General features: G+C 38.1%; 1 protein-coding gene across 2 annotated transcripts in view; it reads right to left on the reverse strand.

Moving 5' to 3' along the window:
- Positions 1 to 6,345: 6,345 nt before the first annotated feature.
- The window catches only part of LOC101118315 (L-lactate dehydrogenase C chain), a 36,559-nt gene continuing 17,790 nt past the window's right edge, over positions 6,346 to 25,114 (reverse strand). For both annotated transcript variants that reach the window (XM_027959706.3, XM_027959707.3), the window contains 4 exons: positions 23,814 to 23,987; positions 22,401 to 22,518; positions 13,353 to 13,476; positions 6,346 to 6,909 (listed from right to left, as the gene is read on the reverse strand). In XM_027959706.3, coding sequence (XP_027815507.1) covers positions 6,745 to 6,909; positions 13,353 to 13,476; positions 22,401 to 22,518; positions 23,814 to 23,987 — 581 coding nt within the window. In that variant the 3' untranslated portion in view covers positions 6,346 to 6,744. The remainder of the gene's footprint in view (positions 6,910 to 13,352; positions 13,477 to 22,400; positions 22,519 to 23,813; positions 23,988 to 25,114) is intronic.

Raw genomic sequence — 25,114 nt, forward strand, 5'->3', positions numbered from 1 at the left:
GCTAGGAAAGAGAGGGCAAGAGGAGAAGGGGGCAACAGAGCATGAGATGGCTAAATGGCAAGGGACAAGAGTTTGAGCAAACTTTGGGAGGTAGGGAAGAGCAGGAAAGCCTGACGCACTGCAGTCCATGGAGTCACAAAGAGTCAGACAAAATTTAGCATCTAAACAACAAAAAATAATTAAAATGGAACTTTAGAAACTATCCCCTTAAGGCAAAGAAAAAAAAAAAAAAAAGTAAAGGACAAACAAGAAACAGAAGACACAAGACATAGAAAAATAGCAAAATGGCAGGCATAAATCCAAACATTACAATAACATTAAATGTGAATAAACAAGCCATTCAAAATGCAGAGATTTTCACAGTGTATAAAATGAGATCTACATTGCTTTCTAGAAGAGGCACCTTTTTTTGAGTACTATTTTCCAAAGCCTTTGAAAAGCACTAAACCCATCTTTGCTTGTTTGCATCCAGTTATGAGTCTATATATGTCAAATTGGTGGAGGACCTCTAAGTTGAACACCAAAGCAAACATTTGATGAAAACAAGAAACTAGGGTAATGGATAGCCTCTATAAAATGAATAGAGAAGAAAAAAGTCTGTAAAGAACTTCGTTGAAGTTGTGATAGTTAAGAACTGTGGCAAAGAATCTCAGGCCAAGGATGCCATCAAGGTGTATTTCAAATTTAAGACATGACAAAAAACACAATCCTGTTCCTCAAAAAAGAAAAATTGCAAGAGAAATTTAGAAATATCCAAAACAAATGAAAATCACAACATACCAAAATTTATGGGGTGCAACTTATACAGTGCTTAAAGGGAAAAAAATCAATGCCTGTTTGGAAGGAGCCCAGGTTTGATCCCTGGTTGGAGAACTAGATCCCATGTGCTGCAGCTGAGTTTGCTTGCCATAACAAAGACTGAAGATTCTGCATGCCACAACTAAAAGTGGCACAGCCAAATAAATTAATTTTAGAAATGCCTGCAAATGCTTAACAGAAAACAGGAAAGATCTTAACTATCTTAAGAAACAAGAAAAAAAGATTAGCCTAAATGCAAAGAAAACAGGAAATAGTAAAGGCTAGAATGGAAGTAAAAAATAGAAAGTCAATAGAGAAAATTAATGACATCTTCCTAGAGAAGAGGAAGTCATTCACTTTCACTCATCTGGTGCTTAGCATTTACCTGGCATACAGAAGCTCAGTAAGTTTTCTGAATAAATAGATTAAAATATAGGACCCTTTCCAACTTTGAAACCTTATAGTTCTTTAATCAGGCAATGTTACTTGCAAAAAGGAATCACTATATTTCTAGCATGCTACATTGTTGTAATAAAGGTGGGAAATTATACATTTGTATTTGCAAAAGAAACTCTAGAAGATATACAGGAAACAGACAAACGGTTCCCTAAAGCGGAATTTAGGGGAAAGGTTAGATGGAAACAGAATGAAAATATGACATATGCATATCTTTTTATATTACTTTTATTTTTTAACCTTGTGAATGTATTACCTTTGAAAAATAATGTAGATAAGTACATATTATCTTTAGTATATATCATTAAAATTTGCACTAAAAAAAAAACTAATGATTTGAGCTAGTACTTAGAAATAAATGATCAAGTATCCATAATTAAAGTACATGTCCAACTTATACTGTTGGATCTTTTTCCTGTATTCTAATTGGTGGAACTTCACAGTCAAGCAATTTAAACTAGACTATAATTTACTAGCCTAGAAGTCGAAACTATCACAAGGAAAAGGTTGTTGCTTGAGACACCAATGCTTTCTAGATACTCTGAATTAGTACAGAGATTTAGTAGCATGGAGCAGAATTGACAAAACTACCTTTGAAATATAGTTTTTAAAATGCTGTGTGTAGAAATGAGCACACCTAGCACTCAGATTATAATATACTCTTAAGGAATCAGGCTTCCTAAAAAAAAGGCTGATTTATGATTGAGGCAGGAAATATATGAGATGAAGAAGCTGAGACATCTTACATGCCAGAAACTAAGGAAGTGCTCAAAACAAAAATTCTATATTGATTGGAGGTATCTCAAAAGGACACAGTTGTCAACTGACAGGTTGCACACTCTTTTTCTGCTACCTATTTCTCCAGTTGTTCTAGTGAGCTGAGTTTCCTAGTCAAGCAAAGGGGTACCTCATACTGTTACTACATGAGTGAAAGTGAAATATCAACATGCTTTCGCATAGAGCTGTTTCTAACACAGAGGATACCAATAAGAACTATAAAAAGCAGCTCCCTCTGGATGCAACAATAGAAAACAGCACCTGTTCCTCTGGGGTAAGCCAACAGGGGCTGGATAGGCCCCCCACTCACCTCTTGAACTAGACGCAACCTGCACAACCGTATGCAGTGGACGTGCCTGCACCCGAGGAAAGTTTGCTTAACCCAGTGGCACAGAATGAATGAATGAATGAAAGCCGCTTAGTCGTGTCCAACTCTGCGACCCCATGGACTGTAGCCTGGCAGGCTCCTCTGTCCATGGAGTTCTCCAGGCCAGATTACTGGGGTGGGTAGCCTTTCCCTTCTCAAGGGGATCTTTCCAACCCAGGGATCGAACCCAGGTCTCCTGCATTACAGGCAGATTCTTTACTGTCTGACCCGCCAGGGCTCAGAGCACATAAATTCTCTGGGGAAGGGGGAGAGGAGGCAGACTTTTAATAACTGCTTTTATCACCAGGTTAAGTCACATAGTTACAAAGTAGTTAGAAATTTCTGAAAGGATATTACTGTTTTTTGGTTTTTTTTTTTCATTCTTACATAAATAAGTATCTGGTACTTCACTGGAAAACTGCTGTTCTATAGGCCTTGGCCAAAAAAATACAACCCCTGGTTGTCTCCAGCCCATTGGGAAAGAAGCCATGCGCAGAACATGAGGCTTCTAAAAGAGGACACAAGTCAGGGTGAGTCAGGGCCTTTGGTAATCTCAGAGCCACCAGCCAGATTCCAAAGAGGGAGCTCAAGTGGTTTTTCTGGGACACTCTACTTGAATTATTGTTCAATTAGTCAACACAATAGATCTTCAAAAGAGAACAATTAATTAACATGATAAGGAGGTGACTTCATTCTTTGGACTATATGTCATAATTGTGTTCTGACAGCCTTAACAAAAACAGCCTCCATCATTTGCAAGTGTGAAGATAACAGTTCTCCACCAGGCTGTTTATTTTTGCTGAAGACAGTAAGAGATTGACAGGCTATAAATGACACTTTTATTTTTTATTTTTTATTTATTATGTTTACAGGCTTCACTGGTCAATGTTAGGCTTGTTAAGTGATTAAAGGAAATTTTATTAGAGCAGCATGTATTTATTTTATTCTAGAATAATAAAGTACATGAAGAGTTTTCTGGTTTGTTCATAATCTGTTAAAAATTGAGTTATTTTGCTGATGTGGCAACTCACTTGAGGACCTCGCCACTTCTGAAAATGCCATATACCTACCTGCTTCTTAAATTTGTCCAAGCACCTGACAGACTTGTTCAGAGCTGAAGCAACAAGCAACTGACTGCTCTTGAACAAGAGCTGCTCTTCTGGGGCTACAGCTGACTGTGCTAGGAAGCAGCCATGGAGCAAGGCAGCACAGGCAGATGAAAAAACTTTCTCTTTAAAGGCAACATACTCAAATGGCTCTCTGGCATAGCTAATTTCTATTATCACGTATTAGCTTATATATGATCCCCTAAGCTTAATTTTTTTCTTAATAGGCTGACTGCACTGGCTTGTTGACAACGGCGTACAACTTAACTTTTAGTAAGATGCTGACTGCACAGGCCAAGTGGCAGCCAATCCACTTCCTATAGTGAAGCTCTTCCTCTTCTGAAGTTCACACTTGATGGTGGCCATCCTGAGGAAAAACTGCAAAGCCTCTTCCGATTTGGAATTGGTCTGTAGTGAGAGGGGTCATATACAGTACTCCTGGGCGCCAGTGGGGAAGGAGGTGCTGCAGACACTTAGGGAATGATCCAGAACACAAACCAAGTGGAGGGGGAGGAAAAAGGTGCAGTAAAGAGGCGTTAAGAGGGAATGAAGGAAGGAAAAGGGGCTGCTCCACCAAAAATGAGACTTAGCACTGGGAAAGCTCTTCCTCCCATTTGCCCTCCCCAGCTCTTAGCTCCAGGCTGGAGCCCAGCATTCGTGGCGAGTCCACAGGCCCCAGGCCAGAAGGTTCAGGCGCGCAGTACCTCAGCCCGCCTTCAGATGGATGCAGAGCCAGCCTCCCCTGAGCGGCAGGCACACCACCAGCCCGCAGGGAGCAAAGAGTCAACGCCAGGAAACAGAAATTCACTCCCACAGCCCCCCATTCTCCCACAGGTGCGGACGACTCAGGCTGCCCACGCAAGAGGAAGAGGAAGATGGAGAAAGCTGGCGGAAGCTCAGAGGAGGAAAGCCGCTGGCTACTGAGGCTGCGCGAGGCGGCGGCCAGCCCGCGCACACCTCGCGGGCCGAGGCCGCCTGGAGCGGGCGCTGGACACTCAGCGCTGAGGCGGCGCGCCCGCTGCCTGCCACCTGTGCACCCTGCAGGCTGATGCTTCTGGCCGGCGGGCTTCAGAGGCTCACTGGGCTCCAAGAGCACAGGGTGAAGCAGGCACACTCAACTGAAAGGCCTCGGCCATCACACAGAGCATTCCTTGCCCAGAATCCAGCTACAGGGGAGCCCAAGTAAATTTATTTTTAAAAACCTTGCCTAAATGTATAGGATAAGTAAGGACTTTTGCTTCCTGATTCAGAAAGCTCCCCTGGAGAATGGAATGGCTACTCACTCCAGTATTCTTGCCTGGAGAATCCCATGGACAGAAGAGCCTGGCAGGCTGCAGTCCTGGGGGTCATGAAGCGAAGACTGAGAGACTAACTGTCACTTTCACTTTTTCACTGGGAATTTTTCACCAGGGCTGTGGAGAAAGGAATCGCAGGGCTGCTTTTTACCACCCACAAATATGAGCTGAAGTAGAAAAAAATTTTGAACACTATGCAAGAGATTTTTTAAATGAGATGCAAAACTAAGACTTTGATCAAGGCAGTGCTAATTGATAACCATAGACACAACTGATAACCATTTCTACAGCTCATTATATATGAAGTCTGTTAAATGTAGAATCTAATAAAATCCCCCCTCATTCCTTGCTTGTCCCACCACATTCTACTTGACTGTTTTCTAACTCACTTGTGAATCATAAAACATAATACACATCTGACAAATTCTTTTACAAAATGTAGAGCAGTGTTTCTCAACTTTTTTTTCATTGTCTACTCAAAAGCTTTTTCAGACATTATCCCTAAGTGTTCAGCTCCCTCACCTGTCCCCACATTGTGAAATTAAATATTATAGAATGAGACTTGTGTCTGGTAGGCCTGAGCTTTGGCGAGTCAAACCTTTGTAATATCAAAGATTTTTTTCACCAACCTCCCACCCAAGAACCAATTTTCACCCCTTGGGACAGTAATGGTCCAGTTGAGAACATACAGTGTAGAGCAATTTTATTCCCTAGAATATTCCCTGTAGAAAGTGTATTTTGCAGCTTTTTTGATCTCTGCAAGGTTTTCCTAAAATGAAGTTTTAATTTGGTATATAAGAGGAACTTTAAAAAATAAAAAGACAAACCCACATTAGGCTCCCCTCCTCCCCATCCTAATGAAACTCTCACTCACGACCATATTTTGTACATTCAAGGGAAGAGATGGAAAAAAAAGGAGAGAACAAAATAATGGGAAACTAACCATATTCAGTAGTAGATGACTGAAAGCTATTAAACAGCAAGACTAGCAAGAGAGTGAACCATAACTCTCTGACCAAATGGGGTTGCCTCCACTAGAGCCATGTAACTCCTCAGGGCCTGTATACAAGCCTTCTAATTCTCCCACCGGTCCTGTCCTAGTCTAATTGATAAATTACCTTGGTCCTGATTTTTCAGTTTTTGTTTCATTGTCTATTTCCTATAGCTGCCTTAAATTCTTTGTGGAATCAAGGAAATATATATTTTTGTATGAAGCACGTGTACTCCTAACATTGGACACCAAGAGGGAGCTACCAACTGACTGTCGAGGTACCCTAAATCTTCCTGTGAGATACTTGAAGGCAGAAATCATGTCATCCTGACCTCATAACCATAATACAGTAAGCAGAGTAGTCGTATGCTAAATTAATAACCTGGTCTAAACTCCCTGTGTGGTATTTCAACAGTGGGACCAAATCAACTATTTGAGTTTATATTAATTGGTATAATACTTGCAGGGTGAAGATACCTCATTTAATTTTTTTAGGCCATAAAGTTTTATTTCTATTTTCCTTCTGATATACATTGATATTAATTGTAATGATTATATGTAGATGCATGAAGTTACTGAAGCAACATAAAGTGAATATGCTGATGTCCTAATGGAAGAAAGCACAAGATGAAATTTCAATTCTAGAAATCCCATTGTTTTATGAGAAGAATCATAAGCTCTGTATAAATGGATTATTATACATATTCTAATAAACCTGAAGCCAACTTTTACATTTATGACATACATTTGTACAGGTTGAGCCCATTAGAATAGAGCTATAAAAGATTCCTAAAGGGGAGAAGTTCTTTACCATTTCCTTTTTCTAGTCTTGAGAGACTGGAGTTATGTCATAGGTCCAATGTTCTTTTTATTTTTTACAGATCAGGTGAGAATACTTTCAAAATATACAGCCTACTATCTTCTGTTCTCTAAAACACGGAACATTAAAAAGTTTTAAAATTTCAGGTCTTTTTGGATGTTCCAAAGTGTGCTTGCGCTCTTCTTAAAAAGGGCCTCCTCCTCAGAATTCAAGTTAACTTTCACAACATCTGAGACACCATTTTGTCCCAAGACACAAGGGATACTGAGGAAGATTTCTTCTTTTATTCCATATGAGCCCTAAAAGGCAAAATTAGGTTATTATTCAGTAATGTGATATGGAAAAGCTGCTATGCAAGAGAGCTTCAGAATTAGAATATACAGAGAGAATATGGAACTCAAGAATCACTGAGGGCAGTGGAGAGAACACCACCAAAAGCATTGTAATGTCTTATGACCATGTAAGAACTTGTGTTTAATGACACAAAGAACATTCCAGAGGACTTCAAAGGAACCAAAAAAGACATTGTCTACTTTAGCCTTAACCTTTGTCATATTTCTGTCTAAGGGAAAGGATGCCATGCAGTCTGATGAAGGACTATGCAGCCTGTGAGATCAAGCAGCCTGTGTTTGTTTTTTGGTGTAAAATAAGAGAACAGCGAAGGCACAAGTAGGAAGTAGCTAGAAAAGCTCTGCTCTGCATAATCTCTACACCAGGGGATGCCATTAAGTTTGGACAACAGGTGCTAACAGGTGGCTTCTCAAGTTTCCAGAGGTAGAGCCTAAGGTTACAAGGTCCTCTCATGCCCAGCAGGGTTTATGTAATCTCCCTGCCAGTCACTAATGGAATGCACCCCTGCCCTCTTGGCTGGCACCTGACTTCTATCCGGGTCCTTCATGATGGACAGTACCGTGGAATAGGTGCAGCCATGGCCACCACCCTATACTGGGGCCATGGAACCTTCCATCAGCAGCCCTGATGTTCCCGTCAACCCTGGAGCTGAAGCCAAGGCTGTAGAGGCAGCTACCAGAGCCTATTACAACCTGGGTAACTCACACAATGCCTACATGACCACACACTAGCCTCCACCTCCTCCCTGGAAGATAAGAAAACTCAGTAGATCTCTCACACCTCTCTGCCTCCCACTACCCATTGCATTTTCCTACCTCACCCCTTGGGGTTGAACATAGGGTTGGAGGCAGCAATGGGAAGGTCTTGTTCTTCCTCCAAATCTGACTGTAAAGTTGCCAGGAACTAGCACAGAGCAAGGGAGAGGCTCCTTAACTCTGGAGTGGTGCCCCCCAGCTTCCCCTGATAGCTCAGAGTCCACTGGCACTACTCAGCCAAGCCTCCCTCTCACCATCTCTGGGGCTCTCCTCAGTGAACAATGAGCTCACTCAGGAGCTCAGTGTTCCTATTTTATTCTAGTGGCCCACAGAAGGGCTCCCTATCCATCTCCTCCACTGCGGTCCAGCTCCCTCATTTTGGTAGCCACTTGATACTCAACCTCATGATTTCCTCAGACTAGTTACATGTCTTCTCCTGGCAGGGTTCCCCACCAGGCTCTACTCACATTCACTTCACTCTGGTCTATGCCTAGCCATGGAAGGCCACTGGCCCACCAGACTGCCAACGCACATTCCCTTCCCAGTCACACTCCAGCTCCAGTTACACTTACCTCCTCCCACTTCCCTTTCCTGTCCGTGGTCCTGGTGCTATCTCTGTGTAGCACAATGCCTTTTGGAGCTTGAACATGAGCTGCAGGGGTTGGTTGGGTGGCATCAGGAAAAAGGCTAGTGTGGCTGGAGCAGAAGCCATTCTCCTTCCCTGCTAGTGATTCAGGAATTTGTTCCCTCTACTTTCAATGTGTCTCTTCCTACTAGCAGGGGCTTCTTAAAACTGGAAACGCATGTCCATCCCACTTAGGGGCTGCTGGGTGGACTGGAAATAAGGGCCCTACCCCTATGTGCTGACCACGACCTGCTGCCAGCCCCTCAGCCTACCCTCTTTCCCTTTAAGCATCATGCCTGGCTGGCAATATGACCCCTGGATGTACTGAAATTTGCTTCCTTTTCTCCTAGACTGGCCATGAAGTGAGGAAATGGTTATTTAAAGAGAATTCTCTATTTATTGACCAAAAAAAAAAAAATCAAGTTAATATAGTAATATTAAATAAACTCTATTGCCAACTTTATTTGCTGAAAATGTGAATAAAAATGAACTGGGAGAAAAGAATAACAGCATACAATGATTCTGCTCTTAATGTCAAATGTTTAAGTATTTCCTATAAAATACAACTCATTTATTGATTTGTTCAGTAATGACTAAGAAATTCCCATATTACTCAATCTCTTTTGAGGAGCCTTCATTTGATACCTAACTCTTCTTCAGGAGCCCTCTGGAGGTAATTGCTTATTCTCCCAGAGCCCCTCTCGTCCTCAAAAGAGGAACAGTGTGTGGAATCCGCTGTATACTCCTGTCTTGTCCAAATTATTAATCCCTTGCTCTCTTAAAAAAATTCCCCCTATTTTTTGAGGCTCATCTTATTTAGCTCTTCTCTTTCTAATCACCGTCTCCAAACCTATTGAGTATTCCATGTTATTCATAAAAGACTCTAACACCTAATAATCTTCCCTCTCAGTTTCTGCCCTTATCCTTGATGATGTCATTCTCCATGTGGATAAATCAACCAATTCCCTTTCTTTCCAGTTTCTTGTCTTCTTTCTTTAGTTCATGAGACCTTCTCTTCCCACCCCAAGTATCCCACTCTGAAATTTGTTATGAGATTCCTCCAACTTAAGATTTATTTCTTGGGTCCATTCTGTAACCCTTTTGCCATTCTAAGACCCTTTGCCTATTTTAATTTTTAGCTTTTATAAATATTTCTTAAATCTTTACTAATCATTTTCTTTTGTAATTTATTCATTTGTATGTATATAACATTTAAGGGCAAAGGTCTTGAATTTGACTGTGACCCTTTAGTAGAAGGTCAAACATATTTTTAACATGTGTAGAAACCAAAATCACCTATATCTATCTCTGTCTTCCTCTCTCTCCTCCTTTTAACACTCCCGAAATAAAACCCAAACCCCAATGAATTCAGCTATCTATTTCTCCATTCCTACACACAGATCCCTAGAGAAAATGAGACAACAAAGTCATTAATATGTTAAAATTAATGCTTATCAATTTCAAATGAGTCCACTTGATAGAAATTCTGCCTTGATTCTGTTAAATTCTATTTCTTATTATCTACAACGGTGATTTCAAATCTTCTCAAACATCCGACTTTTCTCCATCTCCCTTGACTTTCAGCAGATGATTTTGTCTCCTTTCACCAAAAAGATAGACATCATCAGATGCTTCTAATGCCAAACTTACAAATCTATGATTCACTGTTTTCTTTGTTCAGTTCAGTTGCTCAGTCGTGTCCGACTCTTTGCGACCCCATGAATAGCAGCACCCCAGGCCTCCCTGTCCATCACCATCTCCCGGAGTTTACTCAAACTCACATCCATCGAGTCAGTGATGCCATCCAGCCATTTCATCCCCTGTTGTCCCCTTCTCCTCCTGCCCCTAATCCCTCCCAGCATCAGAGTCTTTTCCAATGAGTCAACTCTTCGCATGAGGTGGCCAAAGTACTGGAGTTTCAGCTTTAGCATCATTCCTTCCAAATAAATCCCAGGGTTGATCTCCTTCAGAATGGACTGGTTGGATCTCCTTGCAGTCCAAGGGACTCTCAAGAGCCTTCTCCAACACCACACTTCAAAAGCATCAATTCTTCAGCGCTCAGCTGTCTTCACAGTCCAACTCTCACATCCATACATGACTACTGGAAAAACCATAGCCTTGACTAGACGGACCTTAGTCGGCAAAGTAATATCTCTGCTTTTGAATATGCTATCTAGGTTGGTCATAACTTTTCTTCCAAGGAGTAAATGTCTTTTAATTTCATGGCTGCAATCACTATCTGCAGTGACTCTTTGTTACCCCCTATTAAAACAGATATCTGTCCCTCCTCCTTCCTAGGGCTAATATCCTCACGAATGCTCTGCTTATTTTATTTTTTATTTTTAATTTATGTTAGATGTGGTGGGTCTTTGTTGCCATGTATGGGCTTCTCTTATTGCTGAGCATGGGCTCTAGGGCATGGGCTCGGTTCTTGCGGTGCTCAGGCTTAGCTGGTCTGCAGCATGTGGAATCTTCCTGGAGCAGGGATCGAACCCATGTCCCCTGTGTTGGCAGGCAGATTCTTAACCACTGTGCAACCAGGGAAGTCCGAATGCTCTGCTTATTATTTCTATCTCCAATATCTTCTTTACATCTTATCTTTTAAAAGAAAAAAAACTTGCCCTGCCCTGATTTTCCTCCCCAATTACTGCTCTATTTTCACAGTCACTTACCTCAAAAGAGCTGTTTATACTGGCTTTTGGGCTTCCCTAGTAGCTCAGATGGTAAAGAATCTGCCTGCAATGCAGGAGGTCTGGGTTCAATCCCTGGGTCAGGAAGATCCCCTGAAGAAAGGAATGGCTACCCACTCCAGTATTCTTGCCTAGAGAATTTCATGGACAGAGGAGCCTGGCGGGCTACAGCCCATAGGGTCGCAAAGAGTTGGACACGACTGAGCGACTTCCACACTGGCTTTAATTTCCCCAGTTACTTAAGAGGTTATGTAAGAGGTTACTTAAGAGGTGGAAATGATTTTGCCTCCCAAGGGACATTAGGTAATGTCTGGAGACATTTTTGATTGTCAAAATTGGTATGTACTGGCATCTAATGAGTAGAGGCCAGGGATGCTGCTAACATCCCACAACACAAAAGTCATTCCCAACAATGAAGAATTACCTGGTCCGAAAGTCAACACTGCCAAAGTTAAGAAGACCCTGGTGTTCTCCAATCAGACTTTTTTATTCTTATTATTTTATTAAACATCTCCTGCTAAGGCTCTCAATGACATATTTCACTTTATCTTCCTGGCATTTTCAAGCCTTCATTTTACATGACTTCACATCAGTCAACAACAGAAAGCCAATCCTTTCATCTTTAAGGCATCCTCCTCTCACTTGGTTACCATGGTTTTGTGTTCTCTTGGCTTCTCTTTTAGCTCCGGCCACCACTTAGTCACCTCCGTGGACTCACACTATAAACTCAGCTTTCAAAACTGAAATTCCTCAAGATTCAACCTGTCTTGTCACTTTATACTCTCTCCTTAGGCAAGCTCATTGAAATTCATGATTTCAGTTATCATGTGTAAGGGATAGCTATTGTCTTTGCCTGTCAAGTATCTCTTTCTGTTTTTTTTTTTTGACAGAACCTCTCCTTTCCTTTCAGTAACTTCCTCTCCCCAACTGACAAGTATCATGGGAATGGACAAGTAATCCCCAAAAGGCCAATTATCAAGAAATTAGTGTGGGTAATGGAGAGGCAGGGAACTGATACTGTCGGCTCTAAGCATGCAGCTGATGGGAACCATCTTTGTTGCTCCATGAAAAATGTCCACAGGATATTAATGCCAACAAGAGAGAAAAGATGAGCAAAGATTGTGGAGAGAAAAAATAGCTCTAACGATACAATTTGAGCATGTGGTTCAGGCCTCCTTGGCATTTCAGTTACATGAATCAGCATATGCTCTTTAGCCTAAGCTAGTTTGAGTTGGCTTCTGTGGCTTACTGCTTTCGTGGTGATGATGCTCACATTTATAACTGCAACCCAAAACTCTTTTATGAATTCCAGAAGCTTGTACCCAACTGCCTATTTTCTCTCAGACATTACAAAGGCACCTCAAATTCAATTTCTCGCTAATTGCAAACATGATCTTCAAATCTGATTCTCTTTGAATATGCCTTCCCTCAGTGGATTATACTACCATTTAACTGTGCAAAACAGAAATCTAAGAATGACCTTTGTCTCCCTCATTTTCCACCTCACTCCATTACCAAGACCTATGAATTTTACCTCTAAAATACAATGTATCTCAAATTTGTCCCCATCTCTTCATCTCTACTACTACTTTTTTCTGTAATACACAGCCTCTTCCCAAGTTTGTCTACCTATACTCTTGTCCCCTTCAAATCTGTTCTGTCCATCACAACCCCAGGAATCTTTTTAACAACAAAAGCAAAGACTGTGAGACCAGTCCTTTTCTTAAGTTCTTCGGTAGATTCCCATAGCTCTTACGGTAAGAACCCAGACACCTTTTAAGACTTATACGACTTTCAGTGGCCCAACCTGCCTACTTCCCCCAGCCTTATCATGCACCTCCCTATGCTCCCTTTGCTCTGTGCATTTCAATAACTGACCTTTTTTTCCTTCCAGATTCTCAAGTGCCCTCTTTTTATATCTACCTCAGGTCCCCTTCACATGTGTTCCTCCCTCTGCTTGGAATATTAGTCCAGCCTTCCAAATTAACTCCTACTCATTATTCAGATTAGGCCACATTTTACTTCCTTAGAAAATCCTGCCTGCCTGTACCAAGAATGGCCCCTCCCCAGAGCAGTTAAAGTCTTTTCTTGTATACTCTAAGAACTTCATCGTTTGTCATCATGGCACTTAACAAAATGTGTTATTATTGGCTTTTGTAACTGTTTTATTAAGTTGCTATCTTTCATTAAACTCTATAAGGTCAGAGTCTCTGACTGTTTTGTTCACCAATATATTCTCAACATTTTGTGTAATGCCTGGCACATAGTAAGGACTCAGCATTATTCAAAGAATGATAAGTGAAGATTCTATTTAAGCCTACCTTCACCATAGTGGATACTGGATGCACTCTCCTAAGATTTTTCAAAATTGATTTTACCAGATCTGTCACAGACAGTCCAATACCCCAAGAGGTATACCCCTTCAGCTTGATAATCTCATAGGCACTACAGTTGTGGAAAGTAAGAAAATCGAATTCATGAGAATTGATTCAGAGAGAACATATTTTTCAAGCATCTATTCTAAAGCAACCTACATTTCAATAACACTCTTAAAATTTTCTTAGAGATCTCTTCTTGAAATTATCTCTGAATAGGCAATAAAAATTTCTATATTATTCTCGTAAATGTCATTATTCACTGTAAGTAGTAATTTACCCTTTGTTTACCATAAAGGCACAGTACTAGGTCATTTGTGCCACTCGAAATGAAACTTAGCTTCAAATTTTTGTATTTTTGCTTAAATATCCAAACATAGAATCTGATCATGTTGAAAGCATATATATCTTGCTGACCACATAAAATTTTTAAGGTGTCAATGTAACTTTGTATAATTATAAGATAAGTTATATCTTTTCCCTAAGGATATATTATTAATAATATATTAAAGCATGGGGAAATGTTTTGATATTTTTTCAAAGGAAAATAGCATAATCCTAAATATTATGTAATTTCTTATCTCAGGCTTGTAAAAAACATAATGTACTTTTATAGGAACTTTAGAATTATATCAATCCACCAAATTATTACATGATTATTTTTGAGTAACAGGCTTACAGGCGACCTCTTCTTTATGCTTATGAATGTTCTTATTTTCTGTAATAAATATGTATTTTATTTTTGCATTACCACCAACAGCAATGTGAGTTTGGATTGACAGTTAAAACTTAAAGGACAAAGAGGTTTTAACTTAGCTCAGATTTTATATATTTTTGAGAAAAGGATCCAGGACAAGAAACACAGAATGTACAGCATCACTATTTGTATCGGGGGTTCTTGCAACCACCTAGGCACAGCTTCAAGGCTCCAGGGCTGCATACAACACAGTAGCAAATGGATCAGCTCAACATGGACTATATTTATTGTGGTGCCCTGTGATTTGACTATCAATCCAAAACCAGGGCACTATTAGAGGCCATGAAGATTGGTATCAAAATTAAGATTAACTTTCAGACTCTCAATGTAACTAAGACTGTGCGGTTATTAATTTAAAAAAAGGAAAGGAAGTTTAGCCTAGTGACTGACGGACTGGTGGTCTTTAGAGCTGAATAAAGCTATGCGTTAGGTAACTGAGAACAAATCTTAATAGTGGAATCTGGAGAAGAGGGTTGAGAAGAAAATGGCTAAGAACATAATCCTTTAGTTGTTGTTAACCAATCTTATGAAATTAAAACTTCTGATATAAAAGGTAGAATCAAGGAAAAGCAGTTTTAAGGCAGGTATTTTAAGACAAAAACTGACCCATATTGTAAAGTAAATGCTCATTCAGAAATTGGAACGACATCCTATTGAATCATGTTGTCACTCCCCTGCAATTGTTAGTTAGGCGCTGAAAAATTAGAGTTGAATAATATGAGTTGAGTTGTTTTAAGGAAAGTACTAGCAGTATCCTGAGGAGTCTTTATAACTATAGACCCTCTACTAAATGAAAAAGGGGTAAATACTTTAATTTTGGACACTTCATTGTTAAGGACTAACTGGAATGAGTACTCATCTGTAATGTGTTGCAGTTTTTGGTATTCAAATCACACAGGACTTCAGTGGAAAATGTGATCTTAATCACTATTCCCTTATAGCAACAGTGTTTCAAATGAAAAAGAAACTAACAGTCCCTATAGTACAATTATCAGGGACTGGGCAGACAAAAGTCCAACAATGTGACATCCCTATAAAGATGGGTTACTCCATGACGTCTGGAAAGCAGTCTTGGCTAAAACACGTTCCTTAGTGTCTAGGTTAGAGTTGTCCTGCCAGATCAGATAGATTCCTGCATTTACTGGGAAACAGCTTCCAATAGCCCCTATAATGGGAAATATATAGTAGATGGGGGAAAGGGACATTTTTTTGAGAATGATATGAAGTGATTCTTTAATATTAACATGTTTCATTTGGTAGGCATTAATTTAATCTCTTATCCAAAGCTATATGGCATAACAAACGTTTGTAGGTCCTCTTAAGAAGATTTAAGAAAATGAAACATACCACTAACAACCATCAAAGAAAAGATATTTTTGGATATTAACCTGAAATTTCCAACTGATGTGGGAACAGTTTGACCAGAAGAGGAAATGTTTGGTTCAGAGAAACTGAACACATAATTAAATACAGCTATCAAATAACTTTAATAAGGTACAAATGATGGTAAATAAAAGAAAACTAAGATAGTATAATTAATTAAGAATTATCAAAACATCTGGTGAGGGATTTTGGTTACCTATTTAATTTTATATATTCTGGTGATTATAGGTATACAAAGCTTGCTTTTTTCTATGTATAAAATATTAGGACATGTTTGTCATAAGAATTATGAGCAATATATAACACAAAGATAACCACCCAGGTCATGATGAGATATCAAGGTAAAGGGTTAACTGTAGGTATGAATCTTTTCCAAAAAGCCAGGCATATTTGGAAAGATGACTTTGAGTATGCTTTTTCACAAAACAGTTGTCTAGGTTTAAAAACCTAGGTGGCTCAGACAGTAAAGAATCTGCCTGCGGTGTGGGAGACCTGGGTTTGATCCCTGGGTTGGGAAGATCCCCCGGAGAAGGGAATGGCTACCCACTCCAGTATTCTTGCCTGGAGAATTCCATGGACAGAGGAGCCTGGAGGGCTATAGTCCATGGGGTCACAACGAGTTGGACACGGCTGAGCAACTTTCACCTTCAAGTACTGGAGGGTTCTAGGAAGATGGAGAGTAGGAAGCACCAGGAATCTATCTCTCCACCTAGACAATAAATGCAATGCCAGACTCTGTTTGATATAACTTTTGGGGAAACTCTGGAGTCTTCTGAAAGCTCAAAACTTCCAAGGGAAGGCTTGTACATTAAATTGTGGTTAATTTAAGCTCTTAGCACAGTAGCAGCTGTTCACATGTACCCAAAGCAGCTTGTGCACAGCCTGTGAAAAGGACTCTTTTCTTCAAATATCAGAGATCTGTTTTCTAATGAATGATTACTGCTTCTGATAACAGAGGTGGAGACAAAGAGGGCAAAGCCATTATTGTTTCATCTCCCCACAACTATTGCAAGCTTCTCCCCTTTTTATTAAGGTGGCCTCTAGGGAATGTAAAGACCAAGTACCCTTTTCCTCTTCCCTTAATATTTCTTTTTTCCTCTTGGGAGCCAGACACTGAAGACCAGAATATACAAAAGCAACTGCATATTTTGAGGAAATTAGAAAGTAACCACCTATGTGCACAGGCTTAGAAACAACATCAAAGACCATAAGATTACAACTCAGGCTGGTCTTGGCACAGAAAGAACTTTCAACAATCAAAACACAAAAGCAATACCAACAAGAACAAAAACTCAGCAAACCCTGGGGACTGGATAGATTCTGATTTCTAAAGTTGCCACATTATTAGATTAAAACATCTGGTTTTCAACAACAACAAAAAAATCACAAGGTATACAAAAATACATGAAAGTAAAGCCCATTCAAAGGAAGAAATGAACCAACAGAAACTGTCCTTGGAGGAAAAAAACTGATGGCAGATATACTGGACAAAGACTTTAAAATAACTGTCTTAAAGATGCTCAAAAATCTAAAGGAAGCTATAGTGAAAGTCAAGAAAATGATGAGTGAACAACATGGAAATACCAATAAAGAAACATAAAACCTAAAAATAAACCCCAGACCCCAATTCCTAGAGCTGAAAAAAACAATGAGTGAAATGAAAAAGAAAAATCACTAGATGGATTAAACAACAGATTTGAGCAGGCAGAAGACAGAATCATTAAACTTAAAAGATAGGACAATGCAAATAACTGAGCCTAAGAAACAGAAAGAAAAAAGATTGAAGAAGTTAAAAATATGATCATCACCAGAAACTTTGGAAGCCAGAAAGTAGTGGGCAGATATATTTAAACTGATAAAAAATAAAACAAATGTCAACCAAGAATCTTATATCTGGCAAAACTATCTTTTTAAAGTGAGGGAAAAATTAAGACATTGTGAAAGAAACAAAAGCTAAGGGAGTTCATTGCCACTAAACTTGCCCTGCAAGAATTAGTCAAGGCAGTCCTGCAGGGTGAAATAAACAGTAATTTTAAGCCATGTGAAAAAATAAAGATCTCAATAAAGGTAAATGCATGGATATTTATAAAAGCTAGTAATATGGTAACAATAGTTTCTACTTCCACTTTTTGTTTTCTGCATAATTTTAGAGACTAATACATTTAAAAGAACAATTGGTCAAAAAGGTAGTATCACTGTGACTTTGGTATGTAACTCTCATTTTAAAATTTAAGAAACAACTGCATTTAAAAGAATTATTAATTTATATTTTTGGGCAAACAGTGCATAAAGATGCAATTTTATGACATCAACAATCAAAAGGGGTGAGGATAGAACTATGAAGAAGCAGAGGTTTTGTACATTACTAAAGTTAAGCTGGTAGAAATTCAATTAAAAGTATTATAACTTTAGGGTGCTAAAGGTAATCCCCCATGGCAACCAGAATAAAAACAGCTATAATAAATAGCTGTAAGTGAAGTCGCTCAGTTGTGTCTGACTCTTTGCAATCCCATGGACTGTAGTCCACCAGGCTCCTCTGTTCTTGGGATTTTCCAGGCAATAGTGCTGGAGTGGATTGCCATTTCCTTCTCCAGGGGATCTTCCCGACCCAGGGATCGAACCTGGGTCTCCTGCATTGTAGACAGACGCTTTACTGTCTGAGCCACCAGGGAAGTCCTAAATAGCTGTAGGATATATACAAAAGAAAATAAGAAAGAAATTTAAATATTCCACTATGAAAAATAAACATGAAACAGTAATATAGGAAATGAGGAACAAAAAGCTCTAGAGCATATAGAAAACAAAGAGCACAATGAAGAAGCCACTCCTTATCAGTAACGACTTTAAATGTAAATGAATTAGACTCTCCAAGCAAAAGAGATTGACAGAATGGATAAAAACACATGAACCAAGTATAAGCTATCACATGAAACTTACTTAAAAGTAAGTAAAGCCAAAGACACAAATAGATTAAAAGATATTTTATACAAATAGTAACCAAAAGAGAGCAGAGGTGGCTATACTAATGTCAGACAAAACAGACTTTAAATCAGAGTTGACAATAGACAAATGACATTATATACTAACCAGAGGTTCAAGAAAATAAAACAATAATTATATAAACATGTGTGCATCTAATAGCAGGCCATCAAAATACATGAAGCAAATACTGGAAATATTGAAGGAAAAGGTAGACAGTTCTACAATAATAACTGAAGACTTCAATACCCCACTCTCAATCAGAAAGTAAGGAAAGAAACTGAGAATTCAACATAATAGACCAACCAAATCTAGCAGAACACTTTACTCAACAGCAGTGTCTATGTTCTCCTCACGTATACATGGGATATTTTCTAGAGTAGACTAAATGCTACGCCACAAATTAAGTCTCAATAGATTTAGTTCTTTTCAGTTTTAAAAAATATTTATTTATTCGGCTGTACTGGGTCTTAGCTGTGGTACGCGGATCTTCAATCTTCACTGTGGCATGCAGGACCCTTTAGTTACAGCATGTGAACTCTTAGTTGCAGCATGTGAGATCTAGTTCCCTGACCAGGGACCAAACCTGAGCGCCCTGCACTGGGAGCATGGAGTCTTAGACACTGGACCACTAGGGAAATCGCTAGTCTCAACAGATTTATTAAGACAGGCATCATACAGAGAATACATCATATTCTCTGACACAACAAGGGGAATTTAGAAATCAATAATACAAGTAAAACTGAACAATTCACAAATCTGCGGAAATTAAGAAGCACACTCTATAACAACCCAATGGATAAAAAAGAAATCACAATAGAAATTAGGAAATACTTAGGAGATGAATAGAAATGAAAACATAAAACTTATTAGACAAAGAAAGCAGTATTAAAGGGAAACTTATAGCCAGCCAGCTATATATGCTTACATTAAAAAGCAAGAAAGATGTCAAATCAACAATCGAACATTCAACTTAAGGAACTAGGAAAAGAAGGACACATTAAATCTAAATCTAGCAGATGGAAGTAAATAATACAGGTTAGAGTGGAAATAACAAAATAGAGAATGGAAAGACAATGGAAAAAAATCAACAGTTTTTTGAAAAGGTCAACAAAATTGACAACTTTTAGCTAGATGAATTAAGAAGAAAGAGAGAAGACTCAAATTACTAAAATCAGAAATGAAAGTGAAGACATTATTATTAATTCTAAGCATTACACAGATACCAAAGAAAGACAAAGTCACTATTTTTTTTAATTAAAATAATTTTAAAAGGGGAGGGGAAGGAAGAGAGAAAAGGAAAAACTACAGACCATTATCCCTTACAAACATTGAGGCAAAAATCCTAAACAAAATACTAGCAAACTGAATTCAACAGTATTTAATGGATTATATACCATGATTCAGTCCCAGGAAGCAAAGATAGTTCAACATACCAAAATCCACCAATGTAATGTATCACAGTAAGAGAATAAAAGAGGAAAACCACATTGTCATTACAATTGACCCAGAGAAATTATTTGATAAAATTTATAACACTTTTTCATGATAAAAACACCTTAGAAGCTAGGAGTAGAAAAAAATTACCTCAACATAATAAAAGCCATACATGAAAAGCCCATAGTGAAGGTCATACCCAATGGTTACAAACTAAAAGCTTTTCCTTTAAGATCAAGAATAAGGCAAAGATGCTCCCTTTTGCCAGTTCCATTCATCACAACATTGAAAGTTCTATCCAGAGCAATTAGATAAGAAAGACAAATAAAAGGCATCCAAATTGGAAAGGAAGCAATAAAAGTATCTCTACTTATAGATGATATGATCTTATATGCAGAAAACCATGAAGACTCCATACACACAACAACAACAACAAAATGTTTAACTAATTAATGAATTCAGGAAACTAGCAGGTAGAAAGTTAGCATTAAAATACTGCATTCCTATTTAATGACAATGAACAATCTGAAAAGGAAATTAGTAAAAGAATCCCATTTACAATAGCACCAAAAAAAAAAAAAAAAAGTACTTCAGAATTAACCAAGCAGGTAAAAGACTTGCACAATGAAAACCACAAAACACTGATGAAAGAAATTAAAGAAGACATAAACAAACAGAAACACAACCTATGTTTATGAACTGGAGACTTAATATTATTAAGAGGCTAATACTACCCTAGACCATCTACAGATTTAATGAAATTTCCATAAAATTCCCAAGGATAGATTTTGCAGAAGTTGAAAAACTCACCCTAAAATTCATATGGAATCTCAAGCGATTCAGAATAGCTAAAACAATCTTGAAAGCTGAAGGACTCATACTTTCTGACCTCAAAATTTACTAACTGTAAAGCTACAGTAATCAAAATTGCATGGTACTGGCATCAAGATAAACATATAGACCAGTGAGATAGAATAGAAAGCTCAGAAGTAAACCTCCATATCTGAAAATCTGTTCAACTGATTTTCAAAAATTGTGCCAACATCACTAAATGGGAAAAGGGCAGTCATTTCAACCAACGATTCTGGGGAAACTGGATATCCACATTCAAAAGATTAAAATTGGACCCTTTCCTAAAACCATTTATAAAAACGAATTCAAGATGAATTAAAGATCTGAATGTAAGACCTAAAACTATGATACTCTTACATGAAAACACAGGGCAAAACTTCACAACATTGCATCTGGCAATAATTTCTTGGAATAGAACACAAAAGGCAACAAAATAAAAAACAGACAAAAGCACTTTATGAAAATGTCTAAGTTTTGTACATCAAAAGACTATGAAAATGTGGAATGGAATTCCACATGGAATGGAAGAAAATATTTGTAAATTATCTGATGAGAGATTAATATACAGAATATAGTAAGGACTCTTAAAACTCAACCACCAACAAAAAATCCAATTCAAATCTGGGCAAAAGACTTGAATAGACATTTCTCCAAATAAGATATACAGATGGCCTAATAGCACAGGACAAAATGTTCAGCATCACTAATTAAGGAAATGCAAATCAAAACTACAATAAGATATCACCTCACATCCATTAGGATGGCCACTGTTAAAGAGAAAATAACAAGTGTTGGTGAGGATGTGGAGAAATTGGAACTTCTCTACAGTATTGGTGGGAATGTGAAATGGTATAGCCACTGTGGAAAACAGTATGGTGTGCTTCCTCAAAACAAAGGGCAGAGGGACAAGAGGGCATCAGAGGATGAGACAGCTGGATGGTATCCCTGATGCAATGGACATGAACTTGGGCAAACTCCAGGAAATGGTGAGGGACAGGGAGGCCTGGTGTGCTGCAGTTCATGGGGTTGCAAAGAGTTGGACACGACTGGGCGACTGAACAACAGCAGCAATTTCACTTACGGGTATATACCCCAAAGAACTGAAAACAGAGTCTCAGAGAGATCTGTACACGCATATTCATAGCAGCATTATTCACAGTAGCTAAAGCATGGAAGCGAACCAAGAATCCATCTAGAGATGAATGAATAAGCAATATGTGGTATGTTTACATACAACAGAATATTATTCAGTCTTAAAATGTAAGGAAACTCGGACATATACTATAATATGGATGAACCTTAAGGACATTATGCTAAGCAAAATAGTCACAAAGAGACAAATACTGAATGATTCCACCTGTATGATATACTTAGTCAAAATCATAGAAACAAAGTCCTTACTGTCTTCTTTTCTGTTTGAAAAATGTCCCCCCCAAAAAAGCTATGCATTATGTGAGTCCAATGGGAATTTTCAGAATGTTATTTACCTCACAAAAAGCAAAAATCAACTTTTATACTTTTTCTCTGTAAAATATGTTGTTACAACTGATTATTAAGGTACTAAGAAAGTGAATAACTAATGTTACCTTCCAACAACTTCCTTATGGATATTTTTCCAGGAGTCCTTGTCTGAATCAGTTCCTAACTTAGGGTCTAGACTCTTCAGAGAAACACCAGCAACATTTACTCCACTCCATAAAGGCACTAAAAGAAATAAATCTCATAATGAACCCTTCTGCCCAATACTTCAGTTGTTTAAGTGCAGTGGATTTTTTTTACCCAGGTGTTGGCTTTATCATATTTTATTAATTTATACATATATGGTAAGTTTAGTGTGGTTTTTAAGAATAAAGTTAGGTTACTACCTTACACCATATATAAAAATAAGTTTCAAATAGACAAAAGTGAGAAATGTAAAAAGTAAAATTATAAAGTATCATAAAATATAAAATATGCAGTAGAATTTATTGGTAATTTGTGGTAAGGAGGCATGTTAAAGCAAGATACAAATATAGAATCCACAAAGAAAATAATCTATAAGAAATAACAAAATAAGAGGGCAAAGAGCAATAAATTAATATCACACTATTAAACCATACAGAGTTTTTTTAAATAAAATCATGGAATATTAAATGGGAGAAATTAAAACATATCTGGGAAAATTATTTTTAATGATTATTGTCTTTTAAGCTAAGACAATAACACCAGCCAACAGAGTCAAATTAAGGCACTGGTCAAAAAAATTTGTTTGAATCAAATAAAAATACTTATTATACTATGACCATTGAAGTATGAAGAAAAGAGAAGTACTTATTAAATGTTTTGAACAAATGTGATCGAATAAAGGAATAAATGTTGCCTATTCTCAATGGATCTACTGGCATTATGGAAAGAAGACTGATGCACATCACAGAATTAGAGAGCATCATAAGCATGAAGTTCTAATTGTGTAGCAGAGATTAAATGTTTAAGTTAGGAAAAGAGCCAAGACATATGACTTAAGTAATAGTTTAAATCACACATTAAAAAATTTTATTTCTGTGAAAAGTCAGGGGAAAACAAACTCAAGAGTCACAAAGTAGATTAATGGTTGCCTGTGGTTAGGGCACCAGTGCAGGAATGAGAGTTCTTGGGGATGATGCAAATTTTCTACTATTAGACTGTGGTGATGGTTGCACAACTTTGTGAATAAAAGTCCAGTGAATTACACACTTTAAATGGGTAAAATTTATGGGATGTGTATTATATCTTAATAATTCTGTCCTTAAAACCACAATGAAAGTGCTCCAGACCAAAACAAAAAACAAAAAAAAAACACACTCAATGAATTTTAAAGTAGCTATATTCTCTATGCACTATTTTGTGTGAGGTAGCTAAATCAATGACACAAAAGACTGAAAGTTAAGGAAAACAACAGTAAAATGCCAACACTTTAAGGAAAATAAGCATTATTAAAGATAAGAAGTGTGATTATATAATGGTAATGAGTTTACACTTACCACTAGAATCACCATGTTCACCAATAATCCAACCATGGCAGCTGGAGGGATGTACACCTAACTTCTGTCCAATTAGGTAACGGAAACGGGCAGAGTCTAGATTACAACCACTTCCAATTACACGAGTTGCAGGTAACCCACTTAACTTCCAGACAACGTATGTCAAAATATCCACTAGGAAGAAAAATTTCTTGTTAGAGAAAGATTCATAGTAACTTCTTCTTACAATTTGATTTTCTGAATAGACAGATGAACTGACTTGGAGTCAAATATAGATTCATTAGAGTTCAAAATGAATCGCGTCAACAAAGAAAAAAAGATAATCTCTCAGATGGGTTTTAAAAGATTAAATGATTCACCATCAGAATTTTAAAATGAAAGATTCTTTTTTGAAATAAAATATGTGCCTCTGTATATTTAACGATTGGTGAATTATACCTCTTTAAGATCATCTAGATTTTTCCTCTTTAAGATCACTTAGATTTTTCCTCTCCATCACCATGGTCTCATGTAAACTATCAGAGTCTCCTACCTAGAATAAAGCCACGTGCATGCTCAGGAAAAACATGAGAAGATTGTAAACTTTAGCTCTGTTGAGAAATAGATTTAAGGGCCTAGATCTGATAGATAGAGTGCCTGATGAACTATGGAATGAGGTTTGTGACATTGTACAGGAGACAGGGATCAAGACTATCCCCATGGAAAAGAAATGCAAAAAAGCAAAATGGCTGTCTGAGGAGGCCTTACAAAAAGCTGTGAAAAGAGAGGCAAAAAGCAAAGGAGAAAAGGAAAGATATAAGCATCTGAAAGCAGAGTTCCAGAGAATAGCAAGAAGAGATAAGAAAGCCTTCTTCAGTGATCAATGCAAAGAAATAGAGGAAAACAACAGAATGGGAAAGACTAGAGATCTCTTCAAGAAAATTAGAGATACCAAGGGAACATTTCATGCCAAGATGGGCTTGATAAAGGACAGAAATGGTATGGACCTAACAGAAGCAGAAGATATTAAGAAGAGGTGGCAAGAATACACAGAAGAACTGTACAAAAAAGATCTTCACGACCCAGATAATCATGATGGTGTGATCACTCATCTAGAGCCAGACATCCTGGAATGTGTAGTCAAGTGCGCCTTGGAAAGCATCGCTATGAATAAAGCTAGTGGAGGTGATGGAATTCCAGTTGAGCTATTTCAAATCCTAAAAGATGATGCTGTGAAAGTGCTGCACTCAATATGCCAGCAAATTTGGAAAACTCAGCAGGGGCCACAGGACTGGAAAACGTCAGTTTTCATTCCAATTCCA

Source organism: Ovis aries, chromosome 21 (genome assembly GCF_016772045.2).
Source record: "Ovis aries strain OAR_USU_Benz2616 breed Rambouillet chromosome 21, ARS-UI_Ramb_v3.0, whole genome shotgun sequence".
NCBI lineage: Eukaryota > Metazoa > Chordata > Mammalia > Artiodactyla > Bovidae > Ovis > Ovis aries.